The sequence below is a fragment of the Macadamia integrifolia genome, chromosome 4 (assembly GCF_013358625.1).
Source record: "Macadamia integrifolia cultivar HAES 741 chromosome 4, SCU_Mint_v3, whole genome shotgun sequence".
In the NCBI taxonomy this organism is placed as follows: Eukaryota; Viridiplantae; Streptophyta; class Magnoliopsida; order Proteales; family Proteaceae; genus Macadamia; species Macadamia integrifolia.
This window is the reverse complement of record NC_056560.1, coordinates 36600180-36620752: the sequence shown is the minus strand read 5'-3', so window position 1 is coordinate 36620752 and position 20573 is coordinate 36600180. Positions and strand designations below refer to the sequence as shown.

At 38.1% G+C, this 20573-nt stretch overlaps 3 protein-coding genes across 14 annotated transcripts; 1 reads left to right on the top strand and 2 right to left on the bottom strand.

The window, feature by feature from the left end:
* Window positions 1-641: 641 nt before the first annotated feature.
* Window positions 642-5553, top strand: LOC122076828 (uncharacterized protein At5g43822). 8 transcript variants are annotated; one of them, XM_042642408.1, is made up of 9 exons: window positions 642-790; window positions 886-952; window positions 1088-1248; window positions 1935-2068; window positions 2180-2298; window positions 2796-2975; window positions 3594-3641; window positions 4639-4703; window positions 5065-5553. In XM_042642408.1, exons 4-9 carry the CDS (start codon window positions 1937-1939, stop codon window positions 5106-5108), a joined length of 588 nt encoding a protein of 195 aa, XP_042498342.1. In that variant the 5' UTR covers window positions 642-790; window positions 886-952; window positions 1088-1248; window positions 1935-1936; the 3' UTR covers window positions 5109-5553. The 8 variants fall into 8 exon arrangements, with proteins under 8 accessions (XP_042498342.1, XP_042498341.1, XP_042498343.1 ...); XM_042642407.1 differs by having other exon boundaries at window positions 1070-1248; XM_042642409.1 differs by lacking the exon at window positions 642-790 and having other exon boundaries at window positions 801-952; window positions 1088-1197.
* A 240-nt stretch (window positions 5554-5793) lies between these two features.
* On the bottom strand, window positions 5794-11039 carry LOC122076827 (annexin D5-like). 2 transcript variants are annotated; one of them, XM_042642403.1, is made up of 6 exons: window positions 10834-11039; window positions 9491-9636; window positions 9062-9274; window positions 6499-6692; window positions 6315-6420; window positions 5794-6193 (listed from the first exon to the last, which is right to left on the bottom strand). In XM_042642403.1, the coding sequence occupies exons 1-6, from the start codon at window positions 10907-10909 to the stop codon at window positions 5990-5992; spliced, it is 939 nt and encodes a 312-aa protein (XP_042498337.1). In that variant the 5' UTR covers window positions 10910-11039; the 3' UTR covers window positions 5794-5989. The 2 variants fall into 2 exon arrangements, with proteins under 2 accessions (XP_042498337.1, XP_042498336.1); XM_042642402.1 differs by having other exon boundaries at window positions 6315-6404; window positions 6477-6692; window positions 10834-11037.
* A 2007-nt stretch (window positions 11040-13046) lies between these two features.
* On the bottom strand, window positions 13047-17665 carry LOC122075742 (annexin D5-like). 4 transcript variants are annotated; one of them, XM_042640887.1, is made up of 7 exons: window positions 17155-17665; window positions 16688-16986; window positions 15893-16038; window positions 15465-15677; window positions 13769-13984; window positions 13608-13697; window positions 13047-13486 (listed from the first exon to the last, which is right to left on the bottom strand). In XM_042640887.1, exons 3-7 carry the CDS (start codon window positions 15929-15931, stop codon window positions 13283-13285), a joined length of 762 nt encoding a protein of 253 aa, XP_042496821.1. In that variant the 5' UTR covers window positions 15932-16038; window positions 16688-16986; window positions 17155-17665; the 3' UTR covers window positions 13047-13282. The 4 variants fall into 4 exon arrangements, with proteins under 4 accessions (XP_042496821.1, XP_042496822.1, XP_042496819.1 ...); XM_042640888.1 differs by having other exon boundaries at window positions 16838-17665; XM_042640885.1 differs by lacking the exon at window positions 16688-16986.
* Between the last annotated feature and the right edge of the window lie 2908 nt (window positions 17666-20573).

Here is a 20573-nt window from a genome sequence, read left to right as displayed (position 1 = left end):
ACCCTTTCATCTTCAATCTCTTTTGAATAGAATACAATTTGTCATTAGAGCTCCTGGTTTCCATTAAGAAAATTATATCTGGTTTATCCTTTTTGGAGAGATTCATTAGTGCTCGAACTGTAGGGGGCCTCCCCAAACCCCTACAGTTCCAACTACGTAACTTCATGATTCCCCGTGGGGCTGCTTCCCCCCAACCGCCACAGTGTCCGTCAGTAAAAAATCCTTCTCACCCTGATTATCCTCTACTTGGCTTTTCAGTCCCAAATGTGCTTGTATTCCTCTGCCTCTTTATGTTAATCCTCCTTAAAGCCGGCTCAATATTGTTCCGTTGTCTAATAGGTTTAGGAATAGAACTTGGTTGGGGTCCAGCTTTCACTTGGTCTGAGAAAGTTGGGCTGGAGATGGATTGGTTCATTTCAAGAATTAGCTGCTGGGCTTGGATATGGTTGGTTTGTATAGGTGAGTCCATGTTTGGCCTTAAGCCTTGGGTAGGTGATACAGTAAGTGGAGATGGGTATATAGGAGTGGCCACCGTACAATACATTTCAGGCCACTCGTACAATACATTTCAGTATTTCACGATTGATGTTGCACAGCTGTGCAGGCACAGAAAGAAGAAGAGAAGGGAAGGGTTAAATCTGTTTTAGGGTTTCACGACGGGTGGTTTGGTTGGGTTGGGTCATCCATCGATTCGATCCGGTTTAATCGGACTTAAACCGATCTGAGTAGCATCCACTCCTCTCTCTTCATCTGGGCACCAATTCTGGTGTTCCCTGTTCTGAACACACAGGTATGCTTCTTCCTTTTCTTCGCCCTTTTCTACTTCTCTTCCTTCTACTCTCTTCCATCTCTTCTCATCTTCGGCTCCTTTATTTTTTTTGGCAGAAAAACCCTGTTCTTGCGCAGAGAGAGAAGAGAATTCTTCCACGCTCCGCCCTAATACTGGACACAGGTATGATTTCTCCTCCCTTTTATTCTCTCTTTCTACTTCTTCTTCTACCTCTTCCATCTTCTTCTCATCTTCGGTTCCTGCAATTTTTATTTTTATTTTTATTTTTATGTTTTGCAGAAAACCCTGCTCTTGCAGAGAACCCTGCTCTTCTCTCTTTCTGCTTCTCGACGAGCTCAACAGTAACGTGTTGATTTTCGACCCGCGTTGGTTTGGAAAAGACCGATCCTAGAATCGATAGATATGAGGTGATTACCAATCACGCAACTTAGATTCTTGAAGGTTGAAATCAAGGAGAGGTAGTGTTGCTTGGTTACAGACACAAGTTGGTGTTATTTTTCTGTTTCTTCAATCCCTTTTTATGTTGTTTTCTGTTTGTGTTTAGTTCATCCTTGAGATCTTTTTGTTGAATCTGGTTGGGTATAAGTAGTCGACTTTTGAGCAGGGTTTCAAAAATCAGTGAATCGAATCAGGAATTGGCCGATTCTCTTTGGATTTAATCGGGACCATTCCTAATTTCCACTGTTTTGAATCAGAATATTCCCGCCAAGATTCCCCTGAATCGGTGGGTTCAGATCGAATGGACGATTTCGAACCAATTCCTGTTTTAAAAACCCTGCTTTCGAGTTTTGAGTTTTGACATCGAAGCTTCAAACTTCAAAAGCGGAGGAGTGGAAAGCAGCCAAAGGAAACGCAGAGACTGAACCAAAATTTTTTGGAAAAGCTTGTAAATGCAATTGAGGTGAAACGATACTAACTTGGGATTTTTCTTGTAAAACAAAAGAAGAAAATTAATTAAAAAAAAAAATGGATAAGGAGTTGCTTGGATTAGCTAGCTAGCTGTTCATCCTGTTCTCTGGTGGATTGGGCTTAACATACTTGACCCTCTTCTATCTGTTGTTGATTTCTCTAGTTTCACCAGTATCTTCTTCTTGAAAATTATGTGTTAAATTTGATTTTTATTTGGTTATTTTGATTCTTAAAGGCATGGAGACAGTGGTGAAGAAGTACCAGCAGAAGTTTAGGAAAATTAGGGAAGAAATGAATCGATGGGATGAGCTTCAATCCCGATTCCTTTCTCAGTTCAGAAACGCCTCTGCTATCATCGAGAGATTACAGGTACTTCATAGTGGAGATGGGTATTTCTCTTTAGTTGCTTGAGAATTTGGCCCTATGGGATTCTTAGGTACAACATTCTCTTCCTTCTTGTTGACTATTTTCCATGTTCAGGTACTGCAAGAGCCCAAAAATTATGGCCAGTTGACATGTGTCAATGGCATAAAGGAGGCAATTTTGGGGAAGCAGATGGAATCTCTGCAAACCATTTTGGTTTCTATGAAGAAAACACTGTGAGCCTCTTCCACATTTGATTATGGAATTTACTGTTTTTATCTACTTCATGTGTTATTCTTGTTATGATTTTCATTTCCTACCGTCTTAGAATTCCTGTCAGGAGCTGCCAAGTTTTTTCAAATTCAGAAATTGTTTTCTTTTGGAATTCTATCTAAAATGCAATTGTATAGCAAAGGAGACACTTTGGACAGATCAAAGCGCAGTTGCTTCGCTTAATTCTCATTAAAAAGAAAGAGAGCGGGGGGGGGGGGGGGTGGTGTGGGAGTGTTGCAGAGAGCTTGTTTGGCCTGATACCAGTCCCAATTATGATTGTATACCTTCAATCGATATGGAGAAGAATAGCAACATTATGTAATTTTCATTTTTAATTTACTGAACAAATCATAAATTTTATCTTAAATACTAGGGATCTCATATATTCTTTTTGGTGAACTTTTATATTTTCTAAGGTTTGGGCTGCTGATCTTCTGTTATTTGGAAAATGTGAAATCAGTGAAGAGTTTCATGGTATCATTGTGTCTCTTGAAAAGATTCTTCGGGATGGAAGACAACTGGTGAAAGGGGGTTCGATGTCACCTGGCACAAATCAAATGCAATTGCGAATTGGGATACGGCCAAGTCTAGCAGATTGTTTGGAGGGGCTTAGACTTATACATGAGATGCACCACTCAGAGTAAGAGAATTCTCAAAACTTCAATTTAATGTCTTCCCTTATTCTCCATGCATTCTTTTTCGTGAGAAAATTCAGGAAACATTATAAATTTTTATATCAATCTCTTTAAATCAAGGTATCCTCTGGTGTAGAGAAAATGATTCCTACCTTAACCCAGCCTAGCCAGGTTCATAACATCTATTGCCTTTATCGGGCTCTATGATGGTGCCTACTTAAAAGTAATTATCATAAAGCAAAGATGTATTAAAACAGTTGAACAATTTGCTGAAATGGAAATCCTAATATATAGTCATCAGTTTTCTCCTATAAAGGGATGCCTATCTCTCTCTGATGTTCGGTTTTCTCCGAGAAATCCTTCACTCTTCCCCCCTCCTCCCCCCCCCCCCCCCCCACACTCCTTTTTTTCTTGTGGTTCACAGTATAAATCATGTAACACCATCACTCTATCTTGGGCAGTATCTTTTGCTAGGCCAAGCTTGTGGAAAATTTTTCCTGCTCTAATCTGAAGATTTCCGCTGATCCACCAATCATAGCTTTAACCATTTTATTGGGTTATTCTGAGGTTAAAAGAACAATATAATTTTGCTAAACAATGGCTGACCAAATTTAAATTTTCAGGTATCAGCTCAAATTATCAACAGTTTCAGCACTCACTCTGAAACTCAGGTATTTAGTAAGTTGTGTTTTTACCTTATACTTTCGGGGGCTTAATGTTCGGAGTAAAAAAGCTCTCTCTAAAGTATCTTTTAATATAAAAGATGAGCATGTTTCATATCTACAGTAGTAAGGTTCTTTTCATGGCCCTTCGATGAAGTTGTTACTTTATGTAAGACCAAGTTGTGCCACATGGAATGGCGATGTGGCAATTCCAAACTAGATATACATTCTAGAATGGGTACGTACTTAATTTCAGAATCATAAATCTTCCTATGTATTGGCACATTTTCTCTTGTATTTTCAGCCATCCATTTCAATCAAATTCCAGAAGTTTCAACTTTCTAATGGATTCTCAAAGCTTATTAAAATTTCAGATTTATATCCCCCATATTAATCATTAGGTAGATACTGGAGCTGTACAGTGAGGCTTCTTGTAATGGTTCATATAGGAAACAGTTCCTTTGAGGTGAAATCAGTCTTGTCTCATATGATCTCGAGCTTCAAGATGTGAGACTGTAAATAAATAGATGAACAATGTGGGACTTGTATCTGATAGATGCTATACGGATGCATCAAGATCTCTCAGTATAGCTGAACTAGTGCGTGTGTTTTGAGTGTTGGATTCATCAATCAGGGTGGATAAACCTTCGTTTGGTGGTTCATGTTGGCAAAGCTCCAAGTCTGAAAATTGATTATTCATATAACTTAGCAGATCACCATGCTTTCTGGAGCGAACAGATAGTGATGGCTTCATGTTTCTTATGAGCTGCATGAAGCCTGTTCTTTTGAATCTTCTTAGATTGCTTTAGAGGTGAGCCTTGTGGTCCTTTGACCAGAAATATGACTTGTTATGGTCAGATAGTTGTATACTTTGCTTTCATTTATTTATTTGTTCCTGCTACTATTCTTGCATGGTCTAAATGCTTTCCTGAGTTGTTTTGGTTGCTAAGTATTCTTGCATGTTCTGAATGCTTCACATACACTGACCATGAATTTGATATTGAAGTGCGAGTGATCTAGGGGCGCTCCATCAACTGTTGGTTGATCAACCTAATATTCCCAAAGACGAAGGTAAGAGGTAACACTTGCAATAAAAACAAGAGATAAATTAACAGAAGCCACCTAGGAAGCCTTTTCACTGTAGTGTTAACCCAATCAAATGTTCGCATCCAATCTATTCGTTCTCTTTTTAGTAAAGAGGTAATGAGGTAGAAGGATGTTAGGATCATATTCACTTTTGTTGGGGGGGAATTAGTAAGACAACTTAAATTGTACGTCTAACTGATGCTTACTCCTGGAAATTTTTTTCAGAAGATAATGTAAGCTAAGAATGGCAACTCTCCTGTCATTTTGTCTTCTTTATTTCCCCTTCTAGTGATATTCAGTTTCCTTCCAAGTCTCTTTACTGATTGTATGCTGTCCTCCTTTGCAGTGAAGTCCATTTTTGACATCATATTGGCTGAAGAAATATGTTGAATTTTATGCCTTGTCCAATTCCTTGCCAGTTTGGGGTTTGTGACTGCTGGGAAGCTTGTTGAGGAAACATACAGAAGAATTCTGTTTGGTTTTAATTGCCGGTCGAGTGCAGCAGTAATATTGAAGTCCGTAAAATGGACTTCACATTAATAACGTTATTGCATTAGGAGCAGTGTCAAAATTCCTTGACTGTAACAGGATTCATCTCTTCTATATTTGGAGAAAAAATAGATGGTTTTGACGCTTTTCTTGCGTTGGTTTTTCAATCTGTTATGGTCCAACAGATCGCCTTTTTGTATACACACTGTTTTTCTTATAAATTCCAGGGGATGTAGGTCTATCGAAAAGATGGTGATGATGCCCAAGGTCCATTGTTTTTATAGATTGTATTTGACCTGTTATTATCTTGTTTCCAATGCATCAATTAATGTCAATTGTGAATAAATTTTCTTTCTTGGGGTCTTAGGTACTCTATGGAAAGTGGGAAGAAAGGGAAATGTTTTTTTTTTTTTGTTTTTATCAACTTACTCATTAATTTTATTCAGCAGTGCCCTGAAGACCTGAACTAAGAACAATGGCCACTGGGCACCATCAACTTGAGTAGTTTCATTTATTTTCAGGTACAGGGCAAGTTCAAGCACCATAGGCCCCAGAAGAGGTAGCCCACTACTCACACAATCACATAGATGATAAACTCTTCTCAACTCTCAATATGCGTATTCACAACAGAAAAGTGTTCTTACAAGCAAGTTACAAACAAAGCAGTCAAGCCAAGGGATTGAGGAACCATGAGGAATGCTCAAAGAGTCAAAGAGCAAGCTTCCATCGCAATCCCAATAGACTACATGATATTTACACAACCACCCATGTATAATGTGTGGCTACTGGTCAGGACCCAAAAGGGAGAGAAGAAAGGTCCTGTAATGACCCCAAGTATCAGAGTGGACAGCGTGGACTAATGTCTTTCCATATTTCTTCTGGTACAATGCCTTTATAAACTGCATATCACTCTCAGTCCTTGTCACAACAATCCTTGTTAGTGTCTTTTCATCTGTTCCCAAACCTTTCATTGCCTTATACAATGCCTGCAAAGTTTTCAGGGCACACAAGGCTTTCTTATATTGGATGACTTGCAATGATATAAAAGGATAACTAAACAAAATCCTAAGAAGAGTCTTGCAGAAAAGAAAAACTGTGGCAAGATACCTTCGCGAAGTACTTGGAAGGATTCTCCGCACATCGTATGATCGTCAAAAGAGCAAACTCAAAATTTCCAGATGTTTCCTTCTTTATTGCCTGCAACAGACTAAACCTGTTTAATAATCACAATTAGCACATCAAAATGGTTACCATTAGAAGGATATTTACCAGTTTCAGGGAATTCCCATACATTCTATGGTAAAGCAGATTAGTAGTAGCCAACTGTGCTCTACTCCGTTCACTGAAAATTTGGATGAAGGGCTTTTTATTGGTTCCGGAGTCCTTCTCTCCTGCATCAAAAAGAGCCTCGGCATCCTTCTCTGCCAACATTCGATCAACTTCTGGACCTTCATTGCGTGTCACGCTTATATATGCTCGCAGTAGCTGCAGAATAGTAATTTACATCAAGGGCTTTTAGGAAATTATTTGAAGGATATGCGACAATTACAACCCTAACATGCAATAAACACAGTAACACAACCATGGCCAAACCTAAAATTTATGCAAAATGATGTCCAGCATACTGCATATGTGGAATATAAATAATAAAGCTCACTCTTGGTGTTACTACTCTCATTATTCATCACACACATTAAGAACCAAAGTGTATAAATTCATGGGATGATCAATCAGTATATTATAAATCCAGCCAAATATGAAGGTTTCTTATTCATGTCAACCTCTTCATTAATGCCAACAGTATTAAGGAGATAAAACACACCTCCCATTAAGACCGGATAATCCTACCATACTGATGGAGACATCAAGGTGTACAGACGCAAGAAGAAAAAGAAACAACCATCTTTGTGGCTGGAAAAATAGAAAGAAGAAGAAGAAAAAGGCGGTAGAAAATGACGCTCGATCCAGCCTTTCCAACGCTGGATCGAGTACCTCTCTTTCCAGATTTCAGAAAATCTTGTGGGCCCCATTTGTTGTTAGTTTAGTAGTTTATTTTTAGAATATTCTTTTCCTTGTTAGCCTTTTAATTAATTAGGAAACTACTTTATAAGTTGTTAGTTTTTAGGAAGTCTTTATTTACTTTCCCCACCCCTCTCACGATTCTTTCTCTCTCTCAATCTCGTCTTTCTCTCATTCTCTCTATCTTGTCCTCTCTTTCTCGCTATTCTCTCTCATCTTGTCTCTCTCTTTCACTATCTCTGTCCTCTCGGTTGCTGTTACATCTGCTGCAGCTACTGAACAACAACAGTGGAAGACCACCTCAATCATATAAGCCCCATCTGAGCCACTGTTGAACACTTCACCAACAAACTGGGTTTCCTTCATCGATTAAAGTGGACTGCAACTCTGTTTTTTTTTTTTTTGGAAAACTTCGGCTTCTTCTTTTCTCCTCACCCAGGACAGCAACAAGGTAAGTAATTAAACTAAAACCCCCCCCCACCTCCATTAATCCCCTGTTATATGATGTAGCCCATTATCATTGAAACCACTGCCCCTTCGTTTATGCCTATTTTACCTATTGTTTTAAGTCTTTTCTTCACTGTTATATCTCTAAAACCTTTGCTAATTTTCTATTTTAGTTGGCTGCTAGAGGACATTGATTGTTTGCATATCTTGTTTGGTGTTTAGATTGATTTGTGCTGAACCTAACATTCGCATGACGTTTGTTCCCTTCCCCATGTCCCCACTTGAAGCTTAAGTAAGTTTTTATGTGTTTTTTCCACTTAGATTGATATTGCTCTTGGCTACATGTTGATTTGTCTTTATTTATTGTATGTTGAATCTTGTTTTGCTGAGCATATCTAAATCCCAACCTAAACCCAAGATCCCCCTTAAGTTTGTCTTACCCTAATTGAGTCACTCTTATAGGGACCTTAGTTGTCTAGGAAATCCCCTACATCACATACTGTCCAACGCAAATACTCCACTGTCCATGCTGATGGCTTCCTGCTTAGATGCCCTTGTGTCACAAACTATAAATGTCACTATTACTTATCACTTACAAGTTTTAGGCTTCTGCAAGTCTCTCTCCAACGCAGAGATAGATTGAGTATTATCTGCTACTTTCTCTGCAAAGCCATGTTCAATCCTTAGGGAGTACTTAATATTCAAAATGAAAATTCTAAGCCATGAATCCTGGCTGTACGCGTCCAATATGGAGAACACCCCCTTCTATGCATTACAATGAGCCATCCTTTTCAAAATGAAACCTTTATATTTTATCCTCTCTGTTTTCAGTCCTTGGTTGTTCGAACTCGTATAGCAGGACTGTTGAAAAGCTTGCCTCAGGTTTTTTCGGTCAGTGGAATTGCCAAGAGATTTACAGGAATTTCTTCAAAAATTAAATAAAAACCAAACACTGAACCAGAACAGTTGGATCTTGATTCAAAATTATCCTGAAATCAATGTCTGAACAGTTCTGAAGTACAATATAGTGAAATTTATAGTTTGTGATTTCAGTATTCCAATAACTAAGAATCTGAAGAATTGCAAAAATAAGAAAAAGATATATGGTGAAATTAGAAGGGTAGCCTAAAAGTGTCCTTCCAATTGCTCGTATCAGGAAGTATCAAATCATGGTGAGTCCTGTAGCATGTTAAAGCATCTATCTCAAAATAATATTCTGCAATGTATTTTGAGAACCCAATTCAAATACTCTGTCTAACTGAAACAATGCTTATAGGCCCCAGTTTTCATTTTGCGTCGAAAAATTAAAACGGGCAAGTCATCAACAAGAAAATTAGAATTTTATGAAATGAAAATGTAGCAAGAATGGAGACAGAGAGAGAGATTACTTCTTTTAAAGCACCAGAAGCTTTACATTCAATATCTTGTTCAAGGTCACCAAACTTGGAATGGTAAACTTGTTTCAATTGCTGTATCTGGGAAGGGGCACGAGAACATATTACTTCAATCACAGCTTGCATATCAATATAACCATGCAATGCCTCTCTAAGAATTTCTGCATCACGTCCAGCTGGATCATGCATCCAGAGTAAAACTGCTTTCTGAAACAGCCAAAAGTTCAATTAGAGGAAGAACATAAAAGTAGAAAAGTCAGATATTTGGAATTTCTATTCTGAGGCATTGACAATTAATCAGTAACTTCTTCTTAAAGAATAGAAAGTATAAGCAGATTTTTTGCAATGAACAGAAATTGAAAAACATCATTTTCAGTTCTTTCAAGAGTATCAAAAAAGCATATTCAGGTATTTTAATGTTACCTTGATATCACCACTAAGATCTGCAGATAGCCGCTCCATCAAGTCTTCAGAATAAGTGGTTCTGTACTCTTGTTGGATGAGAGCACGTTGTGTTGCATCGCGATGAGCAAGGATATTGACAACTTCACCCTTGTCACAGCTAAATCCTGAAGATATCGAGGTACAAATAGTTGATACAAACGCAGTCAAACAAAATTATGTACTTGATTGATATCACCACTAAGATATGCAGAAATTAGTCCCACCAAGTTATATCAACTATTGGGACATCTCACCTCCCTTAATTTTCAATACTCTGCCTATGTTTGGAGGTGTTTGTAGCAGCTTTGGACCCAAATTTAGCAGTTTCGGACTCTAATGCAGTTTCCTAAATCCAATAATAATGATAAACGATCTTGGTGAGCTGGATGTGTTTTCTTTAAAATTGATGCTTGTTTCCTGCTTGAAAATTTGGTGAAACCAGATGTGCAGAGCTACTGAACTTTTATCATTTTCTAACACATGTATCACAGTGAAATGATTTTTTTGTTGTTTTTTATTTACCAAGCATCTTCTTTAAAAACGCCGTTACCCAGTGCACAAAGGCTTCCCGCACTTAAGCAGGGTTCTAGGAGGGTATATAGGTGTAGACCGCCTTACCCCCTTTACGGAGAGGCTGGTTCCTAGGACTCGAACCCGCACCACTGCGCAGGTGGAAAGAGCCCTTTGCCATTGCTACAAGCAATGGCCCCTTACCAAGCATCTTCTTTGACTATTCTAAAAGATCTACATAACACAGGAAGAAGGTTTATGTTTATTAGTAAAGATTTTAAAATCAAATAGGACTACAATCTCACAAACCATGTTTGGCACAGAGTTGACCCATAAAGTTATTTTGCCTGGAACTGGTAAGATCAGGATTTTGGATCTACCTAAACCACATCAGATTGCTCCAAAACTGAGGCGTAAGGCCAAAAAAACAATATTTGTGAACATATAGTGAGCACAATTGAATATGTATGAGTTTTAATCACAGCAGAGCTTTGACAGATGATGGGTTTAAATCAGTTCTCAAGTTCCTAACAAAACCCAATATTAATCCACCATTGGGCACCTTCCTGAGGCATTAGAGAGTAAGTAATCTCTGTAGCTAAATATAAAAATAAATGTTATTGCTTCTCAACAAAACATATATTAAACCCAAACATGGGCGAACTTGAAAGGAAGCATGCTTCAGAAGCCGTTGAACAGAGGAGATAATAGCCCATCTCCTATCTAAGCAAATAAACATCCTTGGATGTAGATAGTTTGGAACACTGGAAAGAAAAATAAGAAAGAAAGAAGCTTAGAGAGAAGGGTAGTACCCTTGAAAGCTTGGTAAAGTTTGATGGCATCTTCAAGGGGAGAAGGAGACGTGGCAGGAACAGTTAGAGTCGACATCTCCTTTTTCTTAAACCCACTTCAAGCACTCTCTGAAGTCGGTTGCTACTTGATACTGAAATGGTTACTCAGAATTTTGTGTCGAGCGCCACTAGTTCCAACCGAAGAAGTGAATATAGATTAGTATAAAGACGACAAAGTCTGTGATGCTCCATTCTTGTTTTTACGCTTTAGATTTTTTTGTCATGCTTTTTCTTTTATGTTTCCTTTCCCACGTTATTCCAAATTCTCTTTCCTGCGTCACGAGACTAATGATGGACTCAAATAACATATAATAATAATAATAAAAAACTAAGGATAGATGACTAGCATATAAAACAGAGTTTGGATCAGCTGCCCTTAGCGGTAACGTCCCCTCAGGTGTTGGAAAATTTTTTTTTATAAAATTATTTATTAAAAATTTTCTTTAATAAAAATTAGGTTTTTCTTTATTAAACTACCCACCTAAAGTTTAGGTTAATAAAAATACCCAAAATTAAGTTTGAGTTTATAAAATTACCCAGTCAAAGTTTTAATTATAAAAAATACTTGATTATATGTGGAAGATGAAGAATCACTACTTTGGGTAATTTTGTAAATTCAAATTTGATTTTTGTATTTTTATTAATTAAAATTTTAGGTGAATAAATTATAAACACAAACTTAATTTTAGGTATTTTTATTAATTTAAACTTTAAGGGAGTCATTTTGTAAAGAAAAACACAAAAGTGGGTAATCAGCTATGCCCGAGGGAAGTCCTTCTGGTGATCAGCCGTCCATAGGGGGCGAAACATGAGTTAGAAGTGTTAGACCCCCCTATGGACAACTGATTCACCTGATGCCACCTAGTCCATGACCACAACACCAGTGTAAGAACCATTTAGAGAGGCATACAGGCATCCAATAAAGGAGCAAGGTGGTTTTTTTGTCACTTGTTGTCTTAAGTGTAGGGGCTACAACCATCGAACATTCTCCCCCACTCCCCACCGCTCTCCTCTTTTTGTGCAATATCTAAATAGGGGTAGACAAAGACCCATAAAAGGCCAGTGAGGGCCCAATTGGCCACACTTATCATTGGATCAAAATCCTCTGTTTTTCTCATCCATGTTTTCCAGTGGGGGCCCAATTGGTCACACTTATCATTACACTACTATTACTACCATGACCAGATTGGATGAGTGGGTGTGGTCAGAGACCCGGCTCCTTTCCATAGTGCAGATTGCCCGTAGCTACCTAAGTTTGCAACACTTGTCCCTAACGGATCCAACGGCTTTGATTGTTTTTTCAAAATAAATCACCCGTGGGACCTTGAGGCAACGCATACCCGATAGACAAAATAAGGATCTGGCTTCTCTTCTCTTCTCTTCTCTTCTCCCAAAAATCAGAATGGCGTCTCTTTCCTCTTCTATACGAACTCACCATCTTTTTTTATAAAAACCTATCTAAACTCCCTAAAACACACACACACATGAACTAAACCAAAATAGGGAGGAAAAAAATGAAGTAAACAAAAACAAAACAAGGCAAAAGACATGAGCAATAAGGCTATCATTGTCAACAACAACTCCCTAGCACAGTTGGTGAACTGTGGTGTGCAAAAATCCCATGCTCACCATGAGCGTATGGGTTAATCCATGCGACAGAAAACAAGCACCTAGTGTTACGATTTCAGCTTAAAATGAGTAGAGGAAGTAGCCATGTCTGATTCCTTGCCAATTTAGGTTTTTAATTGAGGGAAGCTTGTTGAGTAAACATAAAAGAAGAATTCTGTTTGGTTTTAATTGCTGGTTGGGTGCAGCAGTTGAATTGAAGTCCGTAAAATGAACTGCATGTTAATAACAGTTTAACACTGGAGCACACTGTTGAAATTTCTTGGCTGTAATAGGATTCATCTCTTCTGTATTTGGAGAAAAATATATCAAATGGTTTTGATGCTCTTCTTGCATTGATTTTTTCAGTCCTAACAAATCCTCTTTTTGGGTGAATAACAGTGATTTGCTTACAAGTTCCACGGGATGTTGCATGTCCAGGGAAGTAACTGGTGATGACGCTTAAGGTCCATTGTTTTAATGCTTAAGATCATAGGTGCTTTATGAGCAGTGTCCTGAACCAAGAAACAATGACGCCCGGGCACCATCAACTTGAGCAGTCTCATCTATGAAACAATGTTTAATATTCCCATTTATTATCAAGAGCAGGGCAAGTTCAAGCACCATAGGCCACAGAAGCAGAAGCCCACCACTCACTCACAAAGATGATGATAGATCAACTCTCAATATGTATATTTGCAACAGAAAATTGAGGTTTATTTTCATCATCCTTTTACAGCAAGCATCCCTTGCAATCCCAATTGACTATATGATATTTACACTACCACCCATGTATGATGGGTGGCTACTGGTCAGGATCCAAAAGAGAGAGAAGAAAGGTCCTATAATGGCACGAAGTATCAGAGTAAACAGCGTCGACCAGTGTCTTTTTGAATTTCTTCTGGTACTCTGCCTTTATAAGCTGCATATCATTCTCAGTCCTGGTCACAACAATCCTTGTTAGTGTTTTTTCATCTGTTCCAAAACCCTTCATTGTCTTATACAGTGCCTGCAAAGTTGTCAGGGCACATATATGGCTTTTTTATATTGGCCGACTTAAACGGTATAAAAGGATAAGTAAACAAATCCTACAAAGACTCTTGCAGGAAAGAAAAAATGTGGCCAGATACCTTTGCAAAGTACTTAGAAGGATTCTCTGCACAACGTAGGATCGTCAAAAGAGCAAACTGAAATTTTCTGGATGTTCCCTTCTTTATTGCCTGCAACAGGTAAGCCTGTTTAATAATCACAATTAGCACATCAAACGGATTACAATTGGAAGGATATTTACCTGTTTCAGGGAGATCCCATACATGTTATGGTAAAGCAGATTAGTAGCAGCCAACTGTGCTCTACTCCGTTCACTGAAAATCTGAATGAAGGGCTTTGCTTCAGTTCCTGATTCCTTCTCTCCTGCATTAAAAAGAGCATCGGCATCCTTCGCTGCCAACATTCTATCAACTTCTGGACCTTCATAGTGTGTCTTCCTTATATATGCTTGCAATAGCTGCAGAATAATAATTTACATCAATTGCTTTTAGAAAAATTATCATAGACTCTCATTTACTTACCATATTTTCCCAAAAAAAAAATTAATGACAAATCTTTTGGCGATGTCCTCTGTAATTTATTTGGAAGTTGAGCAGGATGAAGAAAGGAATGGGGCTCCTCACAGCCATTTAATTGATCTAATTGACCTAGATAAACAAATAACCCTCCAATGCAACTTCTTCAAACCAGTCTGGAAAAATGACAGACAATCCCAGCATTTCTGCAGATCAGAAGATACTACCAAAGTAGGTAAACTGTTTGCGCAGGGAATTCCCCCAGGCAAACTCATTAAATATTTCATCACTCTTTACACTTTGGGTGTATGTCCTCCATTTGCCAACATAGTGATGGCTTCTCGAATTTATATCAAATTACTTAAACTAGTACACTTTAGTGGACCAGAAACACTATGAAGCATAGCACAATCTGATTCAGTTCAATTTCAAGGAAAGATTAAGTATTTACTTTATTTTTCTGAATTTATCTTCTCTGCAGAGTCATTTTTTCTGTCAGCTGATTTGAAGCATCATGCCAATGAGGTCACATGCTGAAGTCAAGCTCATCCACCAAAAGAAATTGATATTGCCACAGCATGCCACTAATCTTACCAAGGTAGCATTAGTATGCCATTAATCTTATCTATGCACCACACAGCTCTCTGTGAAGCGGTGGTAAGGCTGCGTACATTAACCCTCCCCAGACCCCACAGTGGTGGGAGCCTCGTGCACTGTGTACGCCCTTTTATAGGAGTAGATGATAAGCACAGCCCTACCAGTCCAGTTGGTAATAAGAGTAGATGAGTGAAACCCTTTGAAACTCAACAGATCCCCTTCAAACCACTACAATTGAACAGGCAAAAATGAGGTGATACAGAATTTACACGAATTGATAGAAATGGATCCCTTTCAAACCACCAAACCAGATGAGCAGGACTGTTGAAGAGCTTGCCTCAGGTATTATTGGTCAGTATATTGAGATAGATGCTTCTACATGGTATAGGACTCACCATGGTTTGATACTTTCTGAAATTGGAAGAACACTTTTCGGCTACCCGTCTAATTTCACCGTATATCTTTTTTCTTATTTTTGCAACTCTTAAGATTCTTATTTATTGGAATACTGAAATCGCGTTCAAATACCCTTACTTTACAGGCATAAATAATGTACTTCAGGACTGTTCAGACTTTGATTTCAGGATAATTTTGAATCAAGATGCAACTGTTCTGGTTCAGTGTTTGGTTTTTATTAATTTTTTTGAAGAACTTCCTGAAAATTTCCAGGAAGTTCTTCATTATTATCGAAAATGTAAAATGGGCAAGTCATCAACTAGAAAATTAGAATTTTATGAAATGCAAATGTAGCAAAGATGTAGAAAAATAGACAAAGATAAATAGCAAATATATATATATATATATATATATTGAGAGAGAGATTACTTCTTTTGAAGCACCAGAAGCTTTACATTCAATATCTTGCTCAAGGTCACCAAACTTGGAATGGTAAAATTGTTTTAATTGCTGTATCTGGGAAGGGGCACGAGAACATATTACCTCAATTACAGCTTTCATATCAATAAAACCACTCAATGCCTCTCGAAGAATTTCTGCATCACGTTCAGCAGGATCATGCATCCAGAGTAAAACTGCTTTCTGAAATAGGCAAAAGTTCAATTAGAGGAAGAAACACAAAAGTAGAAAAGTCACACATTTGGAATTTCTATTCTGAGGCACTGGCAATTAATCAGTAACTTCTTAAAGACTTAGAAAGTATAAGCAGATTTTTTGCAATGACCAGAAATTGACAAACATCATTATCAGTTCTTTCAAGAGTATCAAAAAATAATAATCAGATATTATAGTGATACCTTGAGACCACAACTAAGCTTTGCAGCTAGCCGCTCCATCAAGTCATCAGAATAGGTGGTTTTGTACTCTTGTTGGATGAGAGCACGTTGTGTTGCATTGCGATGAGCAAGGACACTGATAACTTGACCCTTGCCACAGCCAAATCCTGAAGACATTGAAGTACAAGTAGGTCATACACACAGTGAAACAAAATTATGAACTTGATAAACGATATCCACATGGAACCATAAACAAGTGTACGGTTTACATATCAGTCCCACCAAGTTTCATCAACTATTGGGACATCTCACCTCCCTTAATTTTCTGTCCATGTTTGGAGCTGGAGGTGTTAAAAGGACCTAGAATGAATCTCCTATAGTAGCTTATTCCTTAAGATGTGCTTCTATTCAAAAAAAGGTTCCAAGCTATAAATAGAGTGAGTCTGCTTGGCTCATGAACAGAGCATAACCCACATTGTAGCAGCACTGGAGCCAAATTTAGCAGTTTTGGATTCTAATGCAGTTTTCTACATCCAAGAATAATAATCGATCTTGGAGAGATGAACGTGTTTTCTTTAAAATTGATACAGAGTTCATGCTTGCAAAATTTGGTGAAACTCAATGTGCAGGACAATTAACAGAGCTACTGATCTTTTAACATTTTCGTGCACATATCACAATGAAATGATTTTGTTCCTGTTCTTAATTTTTCAAGCATCTTCTTTGATGATTCTAGGAGACCTACTTCATACAGGAAGAAGGTTTATGTTGGTTAATAAATATTTGAAAATCAAATAGTACTAAAATCTCACAAACCTTGTTACCAATAAAGCAATTTTGCATAGAACTGGTAAAATCAGGATTTCGGGGGCAACTTGTTTGAAATATTCCTGACTTACCTAAACCACATAAAAACAATATTTTGTGAACATGTAGTAAGAACAATTTGTATAAAATCAAAACTACCATGTTGTTACAAGCTCAGGGTGTCTAGTCCAATTGAATATGTATGAGTTTAATCACAGAAAAGCTTTGTACAGGAAGATGAGGATGGCTTTAAAACAATCCAAGTCCGTAACAAAGCCCATTACTAATCTACCATTGGCCATCTTTCCCTGCAGAGGCATTAGAAATAAACCAAATAATAAGATCATTTGCTCATAAATGGATGAACACAACATGGTCATAGCCCATCACCAATTGAAGTATTGAACCATAAGATGTAGATAGTTTGGAACACTGGAAAGAAAAAGGAGAAAGAAATTAGTTGAGAGAGAAAATACCCTTGAAAGCTTGGTGAAGTTTAACGGCGTCTTCAAGAGGAGAAGGAGACACGGCAGGAACAGTTAGAGACGACATCTCCTACTTTTTCTTCACCCACTACAAGCACCCTCTGAAGTCTGATGCAACCCCTCTCTCTTTCTTTCTTTCTTTCTTTCTTTCTTTCTCCGCGATGGATCCATTCGTGGCCAAACTTCATTTCTTTTTCCTACTTTGCTCTTGCCCTCCATGGTACAAAATCGTTTTTTTTTTTCTGCTCTGGTAAAATTTCCAAAATCTCAGAATTCATGACTCAGGGAACGTGGGGTTGAAGAAAATTCTTTCTTCTTCTTTCTTATCGCGAGAAAAGGTGATCTTTTTTCCCTCTTTCATTTTGAGAGAAAATGTAGAAAATCGAGGCGACCTAAAACAGTATCATGGTTGCTCGTTCTTGATGCATTACAGAGGCAAGATCAAAGTTTTCGTGTAGATGTAGATTGTAAAAAACGAAAGACCATTCTATAAGTATCCATTTATATTTATTTTATTATATACTTAATATACAGGGTTATGTTGGGTCGGGCGGAGACCTCAATTCAGCTCTAGTCCAATTCTATCTCTGGCCTGATATTCTCAATCCTTAGCCCATCCAATGAGCTGAAATCTCAGCGCAGATCTTATTTGGGGGTGAGAGTGGGCTAGGGCAGTTCGGGCTGATCGGGCATTTTTGACACCCCTACTATCAAGATTAGAATGGAAAGAGAGGTAGTGGTTACACACACCCATAGAAGACCGATGATAGTGTCTTCACTGAGATCGTATTTCTCCTTAAGAGTGAGGAGTGCATCAACAAAATGTTGCTTTGCGTCGCCGCTCTTATTGTGTGCGGCTGTGTGCTCTTCCATGATGGCTCTAGTAAGTCGATCTCTTCGAGCGCCATGCTTAGCAAAAGCCTCCTCTTCTAGTGGGAACAACCACCGGAGCCATGGGATGTGTTCTGCCATGGCAAGTGATGCTCCAAGCTTCAATCCATTAGCCACTACTGCCTTGAACTCCAAACCTTGCTCATCTATAATGCCTTCTGAATTCATAAAACGCTTTCCAAAAGCAAGCCTTGAACGAGCAATCAAGAGAAAATGTAGAAATCTGTCCTACTCTAAAACAGTGCAATCCGATAACAATAACAATAACAAAAAAAAAAAAAAAAAAAAAAAAAAAAAGGCAAATTGTGTTTTCTTAACTCTTAAGTGCTAAAGACAGTTTAGTACCGATAAATTGTCTACTTTCGTTTTAGCCACAGGATCCAAACTAGATGAGATCCGGATCCGGATTCGGTTCTTCTTCAATTAATTGGACATTCAATTGATGGTCCAAGTACCATAGTTAATAAATATGGGTATTATACAGTATTATTCATGTATAATATGAATATTTTAAAAATGTGTATGTACGAATAATACTCAGGAAAGTGCTGCCATATGTTTTATTATGGTGAAGGAGTTTGTTCACTTGCAAGGTCATTGCATCAACACACTGGCCAATGGAAAGTCATAGAGAGGCATTAGGGTGTGAAAGGTAGTGTAGTCTTTTCACATTTACTTGTAGCTAGATATAAATTAAGTAGGCATACGAGCATCGTTCGTTTTCCCTATAAAGCGTGAGGGAAAGGTGGTACGTGCAGAGAAAGGGGTATTTTTTTTTTCCTGGTACGATCTCTTTCAATACTAGCTTTCTTGTGAGGGTGAAAGAGGAAAGAAAATAAGGAAGATAAAGTGCTCTTGTGTATTATGTTGCAGCATAAGGAAATCGAAGATGCTCTCTTGTATTGGGTTATAATGTGACGTCGTTCCATCTATCAAGGGAGTAGTGGAAGGTATTGACTAGGGGTGTCAATTCTGCACTGGTAGGCCCGATAGAGTCCGACTCGCTTAAGGTCTGACCTGAATCGACCCATTTAATAAACATGTCGGGTTTTAGCCCAGTCTGTTTATTAAACGGGCATTCACGATGTAGGCCACTAGCCTGTCGAGCGCCTGATCGACCTGACTCACTTAAGAAGCCCACTAGAACCGACTCATTTAGCCCTACTGGCCTGACCCCCTTAAAAAATGCCTAAATACCTATTTTACCACTAATACTACAAAATATGAGTAAATAATATATAAGATTAAAATATCCACATTCTAAATGGGACATTCAATTGTTAAAAAGAGTGTAATTCTTGCAACTTAGATTACATTTTAAAAACATGATTCCCTTGGATATATATATATATATATATATAATTCTCTTGGATCATGCTAAAGGGGAGATTCAATTGTTATCAATTGTTAAAGACATGATTCCCTTGGTTCCGGAATTGTGAATGTTACACTCTAGTAGTTTTAAAAGCCAATAGTTTAATCTTTTTAAAAAAGGACTTTAGAGTAGGCACGTTTAGAGCCCGTTTAGAATTAAATAAATCCATAACCCGTTTAAGGCCCGTATAAAGCCTATTTAAGGTAGCTCGATTAAAGCCCGACATCGACCGATCTGATTACAAACAGTATCATGCTTCCCAAATCTTGGCCCGTTTAAGTAAACGGGTGTTCATGGTGCAAGGATTTCACACCGCCAGGCCTGATTAGGCCTGATCGAGATCAGCCTGGCTCGACCGATTGACACCCCTAGTATTAACTATTGAGGATTTTTAATATTTTGTCACGGCGGGTTCTAAGGTTTAATCTTGTAAATTCATTTTTGTTTAGTGAGTTGCTTTGTAGTCCAAGACTTAAAGCTTTCTCCCATAAGTCTTAATCCCTGGATCAGCGAACGATGGGTAATTTTTACCCCTTATTCGTACCATTCAACCTAATACAATATCGGCCAGGTACGGGGATAAACTATAAAGAACATGCAAAACCGGTCCGATACCGATCCAGTGGATGAGGGCCTCACGAAGATACTTCCAAAACGGTACCCAATTGAAACAAAAATGCCAATTATCTCAAGTCAGCGCCGACAGCCACGAAGAAGGCTTCACATCAAGCCACGTGCCTTTTCTATCACGTATCACACTCATACCGGTCTAAGTGCTAAAAGCAGCGATGGCAGCTCAAGTGCTCAATTGGTAAACCGATCCCTCCCATCACCATTCTTCAAAGAGAGCTTGCAAATTCCTGATTTAAGCTATTTTCAGTTCCTCATTTGGCGGAATCTCTGTAACCCTTACGCTCTCTCCGCCATTAAAATCCTGCAAATCTTAGTTTTAAGCATTAACATTTCTTCATTCCTTAATCTTATTATTATGCTTTGGTGTTTTATAGTTAATTAAAGACGGTTGTATCTTCTAGAAACCTGCGCTGCTTTTCCGGAGTTTGGTGGAGATGTTCTCTAACCTCGATTCTTAATATAGCGGAGAGCTCTCTCTTCTCTCTCATTAGAATTCCTTTTTTTTTTTTTT

Coding starts and splice junctions, on each gene's coding strand:
- LOC122076828 (XM_042642408.1), top strand. CDS start 1,937: ATGGAGACAGTGGTGAAGAAGTACCAGCAGAAGTTTAGGAAAATTAGG. Junction 2,299..2,795: donor GTTTCTATGAAGAAAACACT/GTGAGCCTCTTC, acceptor ATGTGAAATCAG/TGAAGAGTTTCATGGTATCA. Junction 2,976..3,593: donor CATGAGATGCACCACTCAGA/GTAAGAGAATTC, acceptor TTAAATTTTCAG/GTATCAGCTCAAATTATCAA.
- LOC122076827 (XM_042642402.1), bottom strand. CDS start 10,909: ATGTCGACTCTAACTGTTCCTGCCACGTCTCCTTCTCCCCTTGAAGAT. Junction 9,275..9,490: donor ATCTTAGTGGTGATATCAAG/GTAACATTAAAA, acceptor TGGCTGTTTCAG/AAAGCAGTTTTACTCTGGAT. Junction 6,194..6,314: donor CTTCCAAGTACTTCGCGAAG/GTATCTTGCCAC, acceptor AAAACTTTGCAG/GCATTGTATAAGGCAATGAA.
- LOC122075742 (XM_042640885.1), bottom strand. CDS start 17,230: ATGTCGTCTCTAACTGTTCCTGCCGTGTCTCCTTCTCCTCTTGAAGAC. Junction 13,985..15,464: donor CTTCTGGTGCTTCAAAAGAA/GTAATCTCTCTC, acceptor ATTATTCTGCAG/CTATTGCAAGCATATATAAG. Junction 13,698..13,768: donor ATGGGATCTCCCTGAAACAG/GTAAATATCCTT, acceptor TACCTGTTGCAG/GCAATAAAGAAGGGAACATC.